General features: G+C 42.4%; 1 protein-coding gene across 3 annotated transcripts in view; it reads right to left on the bottom strand.

Annotated features, from left to right (window-relative positions):
- Positions 1-3714: 3714 nt before the first annotated feature.
- Positions 3715-6593, bottom strand: part of UIMC1 (ubiquitin interaction motif containing 1) — a 133432-nt gene continuing 130553 nt past the window's right edge. For all 3 annotated transcript variants that reach the window (XM_040240486.1, XM_040240487.1, XM_040240489.1), the window contains 3 exons: positions 5781-5844; positions 4725-4767; positions 3715-4214 (listed from right to left, as the gene is read on the bottom strand). In XM_040240486.1, the coding sequence (XP_040096420.1) occupies positions 4004-4214; positions 4725-4767; positions 5781-5844 (318 nt within the window). In that variant the 3' untranslated portion in view covers positions 3715-4003. The remainder of the gene's footprint in view (positions 4215-4724; positions 4768-5780; positions 5845-6593) is intronic.

The following is a 6593-nucleotide window of genomic DNA, read 5'->3' as shown; positions in this document are numbered from 1 at the left end:
TCTCCAGGGGATTTTCCTAACCCATGGATTGAACCTGGGTCTCCTGCATTGCAGGTGGATTCTTTACCATCTGAGCCACTAGGGAAGAGGTATCAGTTAATTTTTCTTAAATTGAAGAACTCTCCCACAACCTCAATAGTACAGGGCTTTTGAAACTGAGAGGAAATAAGTAATCTCTTCTTGCCTTCCAGGTACACATGGCTTCAGCAGCCTTCCCACTCAGGGTTTATATATTCTTCCATCTTCCCACTGGTACTACCACCTACTTACTACCTGCCTTTCCCTCACCCCAATTCCCATCTTCTAGAATGGGCCCATCCAAGCTTAAAATTCCCATTGGATTTTGTGACTCAAGTGAGGTTAGGAAGTAGTGCGGAATAGTAGAGAGAATCAGCACTGGTGTCAGACAGACCTGGGTTTGAATCTCATCTCATTTACCAGTGGTGTGAATCAAGGTGAGTTTTTACACTTCGCTGAGCTTGTTTTCTGTGTATAAAACATAAAGACTAATAATGCCTTAGGACAGGTTCCTCCAGAAGTGGACCTAATTTGAGTGTCGTTTAACTGGGAAGCAATCCAGGCCAGGGTTAGGATTAGGGTAATGCATGTGAAGTGCCTAGCTACAAAATGTGGAGAAACCCTTTCAAGTTCATACTAGTGTCAACTCTTACTTTACATGAACTAAAGAGTGAGGGTCCCTCACCTTAGTCCCAGCCGAGATCCAGGAAGCACTGACAGGGGAGCTGGAAATGAGATAGGAAGGGAAGGAAGTCAACAGAGCATACATAATTAAGCTACTGCTGAGCTGAGAGCTCCTGAGGTTCAAGCCCTGAGGGAACTCTGGGAGACATGTAGAATGAACCTAAGTGAGGTGAGGAAGCTGGGGAATTTATCCTCCAAATTCCATTTTCACTGGTTGAGGGCTGCCTCAGAGCCCTCACTTCCTAGCACTCCCAGCACTGCCGCACACTAGCCTAGAGAAGTGCTAAGGCAGAGAGTTGCAGGTCCTTGCAATAGGACCCTGTGGGTATGTAGTAGAACAATGAGTGCCCAGGGGAAATGGGCAAGGCACAGCCTCGGCTAGAGGGCTGTTATAAGGATGAAGTGAAATAACACAACCACCATGCTGAACAGAAAAGTTACCTTCTCCTTCCCCATTCATCACAATGCCTTGTGAAGTTCATGGAGTTTCCCAGCTCCTCGAGTTGGCAACACTAGCAGAACAGCTGCTTCCCATCTTTAAGAAGTAAAACAAAAACAAGAAACAAAACCCCAAAACCTGATGGCCTGAGGCAAGCTCTAGACACCCGAGTTTGCTGTGGAAGGCTAGTACTTGATGGAACTAAGGTCATCAAACTGTATCCTCTCACATCTGCACATCACCTCTCTGGCTTTTCCACCTCTCACCGTGACACTACTTAAGACATACAAAACTAGCATCACATTGAAATAACAACTACTGCCATTCACTCACCTTCTATGAGATAGATACTGCGCTTTTATATACATTATCCTACTCTTTAGAGCCCTGTAAGCTTTCCCCCAATTTATAGAAAAGGAAACTAGGTCTCACAGATGTTAACTTGTATCAGAAGCAGAGCTTCAGATTCCGTTCAATTCAGTTGCTCAGTCGTGTTTGACTCTTTGTGACCCCATGAACTGTAGGACGCCAGGCTTCCCTGTCCATCACCAACTCCCAGAGTCTACTCACTCATGTCCATTGAGTCAGTGATGGCATCCACCCATCTCTTCTGTTGTCCCCCTCTCCTCCCACCTTCAATCTTTCCCAGCATCAGGGTCTTTTCAAATGAGTCATTTCTTTGCATCAGGTGGCCAAAATTTCAAGCTGATGTCATACTCTCCACTGACTTTGTCTCTTCACTGTCTAAGGTCCCTCACACAGGACCACCAGTATTGGGAGAATAAGACAAATGAGCAAGCAGCCTTTACCAAAGATAGAGGTGGGAGGGCCTAGGGAGATGGCTGTTTTCTCCTGATTCCACATTAGTTAACAAATAAGCCTATCAGTAGTAGTCCCGCTGATCTACACCCTCCTCCAACAATTTGCCACTGATTCATGTTCTAGGGAGACTGCTCAACTATAAGTTAAATAATTCCCTTTCCAGAATCAGCCCTTTCCCTATTCTTATCTCCAGGCAGAGAGATAAACATACTACTCCATTTATAGAACTTTACCTCCAATAAACTGCCATTTACTGAGAAAGAAAACTAGTGAAAGTTTAAGTGATGGGACATAACTGATAAACTACTTCTCATTAGAAGGAAAACAGGAAAATAATCAATACTAGCATTTTTGTTAGGACTGAAGAGGCAGAGCACTGTAGTCTCACTGCCAAGGACAAAAAGTGTTTTTTATTTTTTCACTCTAAGCCTGTTTCCTCATCCGAAAATTGGGGGGAGATAATACCTACCTTATAAGGTTGCTGTGAGGATTAAACGAAGGCACACACATTGTCTAAACCATAGCAAATGCTCAAAAAATAACAGCAATTATGTGATGCCGGCCACAATGTCAGTGCCATCCAACACCACGACATGGAAGAAACAGAGTGAGCCTGCCATCCTGCCTTCTTCTAACTCTAAGAGCTTGTATGCAAAGGCAGCTAGGCAGGAAACAGTGCATTAAAAGCCTGTGCTGTGTCCTACATCAAGCTATCTCTGAACTTCCCAGTCTAACATATACTTCACATTTGTTTTAAAATAAAGGAGGGACTTCCCTGGTGGTCCAGTGGCTAAGACTCTGAGCTCCCAATGCAGGGGGCCTGGGTTGATCCCCAGTCCAGGAACTAGATCCCATATGCTGCCAAGAGTCTGCATGTCGAACTAAAGATTCTGCATGCCACAACTAAGACCCAGTGCAAATAAATGAATTAAAATATTAAATTTTAAAAAATAAAGGAAAAGAAAATTTTGGACTTGGTAAATCAGAAGTCAGGAGAGTCTGAGTGGTGTCCCATTTATCCTGTCCCAAGATCCTTTCCTGCTTGGTAGTCACCTCATATCAACTTCCACTAAGACATCGAATCAACTTGGGCCAATGCTAGTTTTCTCAACATCCTTGTTTGGTCATCTCCCTTAAGTAGTTGCTTCTGCCATTCAACATCCTCTCATCTTTGGAGTCTATCTGTGCACTGAGGATAGACCACAGCTCTGTTCTTCACTGGAAGATCCTGAGCAACGAGGTTAAGAACATGCATTCTTCTACTGATGTACTGAAATAGAAGTTACTTCCTGTTGCTGCTATGACCTCTGATGGCAAGAGAAGCAATCTCAGCTTTAGCAGATGAATATGCAAGGCATCCCCACTGGTTAATTCAGAAAGAAAAAATAATTGTATAGAAATTAATAACTTGAGAGTTCATTTACAAATTCCTGGTAAGAATGACTAGACATATTTCTTCAAAGGTCCTGTGCTCTGGCTGAGAATTCTTAACTGGGTGAGGCAGCAAGATGAAGTGACAAATCACTGAACAGTAAGGACAGGAGAACAGAAGTAGCATTCAATCCCTTGGCATCTTCCAGAATGATGTCAGAGAAGGTCAAAACAGTAAAACTGTACACTACACATTCAGTGAATATAGGCAGTATGTCAGAGACCAGTAATGGAATTCCAAAACATACAATTTATAGTCTGAGAACTAGCTCCATAATTAAAACACCCCTCCCCAAGCCCTGCAACACAGAGACAAAAAGGAAACTCTCCATCTTATTGAAATAAGACTTCATACAAACATAGATAAATATACTTAAATTTTCTTTTTAACTATACTTGAATTCAAACAGATTGTTATAAAACAAAACACTACACACAGTTGTCTGTATAGCTCATAGAAAACATAAAAACCAGAATGCTGAGTAGATGTTGGTAGTAGAAACTGTAGGGACAAAACTTCCTTAACAATGAACTGCAGGCCACTAAGGCTTAATAAACATGGCAGACTTCTATTGCTAATGATTTCGTCAACCTTCGGACCCTAGAAATTCAGGATTTCCTCCTTCTTCCTCTGCCTGGTTTGGTTTGTGTCTGGCTACGTGGCTGGACAGTAAGCTGCTTTTTAAAGTCCACTAAGCAATCTGTGGCTTCTGAAACAGAAACAAAAGACTTGATGGGAGACTCATTTGAATCGAGATGTGTAAGGGAATTCTGCATCTCTCTGCTGCAGCCTGCTTCTTCTAGCCCTGGTGAAGACACCCTAGAGAGGAGAAAAAAACATCAGAATTCACGATACTCCTACTAATAAGCAATAAGTATGTGTCTCAGGGGTATTTACATATACTACTAGCTCACATAATCTTTGGAATAATTCAATCAGATAAGTACTGTCATTTCCCTTTCACAGATGAGGACACTGGGTAAATCATACACCCAAAGCCACACAGTCGGGCAGTGAGGAAATGAGGATTCAGACCCAAATTCCCAAATTGTTTGACTTCTAAGTCAAAAGATGAGGGCTGGGTGGGGATAGACAGGCAAAAAAGAGTAAGACAGCTTTTTCTGTGCTTATATTAACATCAGGAATGAACGGAGGTAGTCATCCAATTCTTAGCGTAGACATATGAGGGTCACAGAGTTATATCAAGAATGGTCACACAGCTCCACAGCTTTCTACTTCAACTGTTTGAATACCACATTATACACAGAATACAGGACCAGGCCTGTTTCTAAAACTGACAGCCACACTTCAATGCACACCTCAACTCACCTGAAGGCCCCTGTTTCTGAAAACTTGGTCTTTATCTCTGTATCTGTGATAGGAGAGAAAAAGTAATAATTTTTTTAGTAGTGCTACAATCATAATCCTTTTCACTGTTCATGTGCTTCCTATGTTCTGGGCACTGTTCTTCATCAGGCTTATCCAGGTGGCTCAGATCTCCAATCCCCAGACCAATGGAATGTGAGCATTAGCATCCAATAGGCTTAGCTGCAGAAGTAAAGAGGTGAACACTTTTGAATGAATAACCACTGAATAAACCTACTTCAAATCTGGACTTGAGGAACAACGAGTTGCCAAGGAATATATGCTACCTGCAGATCTATAATCTGCTGACATAAAGGCAGCAGGCTATGGGGCTCAGAGAGGCAGCCTTTTTATAGTCATCAGAAGACACAACAGATTTACTTGGTGGGAATGAACTATTAGAACTAGATGGCAAGCAAATCTCATCAGACCTAAGTGAAAGTTCTTCTTTCATCTACGTCTAGTAAATTTTAACAAAAGCAACTATCAACAACAAGAACAATAATAATAATAGCAGCTAACATTTATCAAGAGCCTATTTACATCAGGGAATATATATGGAGCTTTACTAGATATAATCCTTTCAATCTATGAAGTTGGTATTACTAACTCTATGCAAAGCTACAGACTCTCAGGAGGATAGGTTGAGACACTAAGCTAAGGGTAACATGAATAATGCACAAAACATTAGGAGAGAAGACAGTAATGTCTGGTTTTCAATGTAAAAGGTATTTAGGGCTTGTGCCATTGCCCTATGATTTGGAAATGTTTTTTCCACAGTTCAACAGGCAGTAGAAAGCTCAAGCTTTATAAAAGCTGAAACAAAACACACGACAAATAAGACAGTATTTAATCTTCCTTAGGGAGAGATGATCTAGATCAAGCCTCAAAGGCCAGCTGATTGGGTCAAATGTGCACCCTGATAACTTTAGTAAAAACTGTAGTAAAAGAGGTGGTAGTGGCTATGTTTACTGGAAGGCCTTAGGCAGAAGCTCAGAAAACTGGTCCTGAGGGCCTCACCTGCAGTCTTGTACTCAGACTGTTCCAAGAGACGGAGGAGACGGCCTTCATTTTGGCCTTTATCCTGTGTCAGAGAAAAAGAGATGAAAAGGTTACACAGAGAGTCTAAAATACAACTTCCTTAGCCTAGATCATAGATATCTCCAGGAGAGAAGAGGTGTGGGGACGTAGCTGAACGGAAGTCTTTTGTTTTCTAATAAAGGAGGGTACACAATTAAAAAAAAGCGGGGGGGGGGGGGCCCTCCCTGCTGGCTCAAGTGGTAAAGAATCTGCCTGCAATGCAGAAGACCTGGGTTCGGACTCTGGGTCAGGAGGATCCCCTGGAGAAAGAAATGGTAACCCACGCCAGTATTCTTGCCTGGAGAATTTCATGGACAGGGCAGCCTGGCAGGCTACAGTCCATGCTGTCTCAAAGAGTCCAACATGACTAAGTGACTTAATCACTTTTACACAGTAAAAAAGCAAACATGATTAATAGATACATCTTTATGGCAAGAATATATCCAGGAATGGATACCAGAGTCAAGGCAAATTATTCTCAGTTCAGTTTAGTTCAGTCACTCAGTTGTGTTTGACTCTTTGTGACCCCATGGACTGCAGCATGCCAGGCTTCCCTGTCCATCACCAACTCCTGGAACTTGCTCAAACTCATGTCCATTGAATTGGTGATGTCATCCAATCATCTCATCCTCTGTCAACCCCTTCTCCTGCCTTCAATCTTTCCCAGCATTAGGGTCTTTTCCAATGAGTCAGTTCTTCACATCAGGTAGCCAAAGTATTGGAGTTTCAGCTTCAGCATCAGTCCTTCCAATG

Source organism: Oryx dammah, unplaced genomic scaffold (assembly GCF_014754425.2).
Source record: "Oryx dammah isolate SB20612 unplaced genomic scaffold, SCBI_Odam_1.1 HiC_scaffold_5, whole genome shotgun sequence".
Classification (NCBI taxonomy): domain Eukaryota; kingdom Metazoa; phylum Chordata; class Mammalia; order Artiodactyla; family Bovidae; genus Oryx; species Oryx dammah.
Note: the sequence above shows the minus strand (reverse complement) of the source record. Positions and strands in the feature narration are given on the sequence as shown.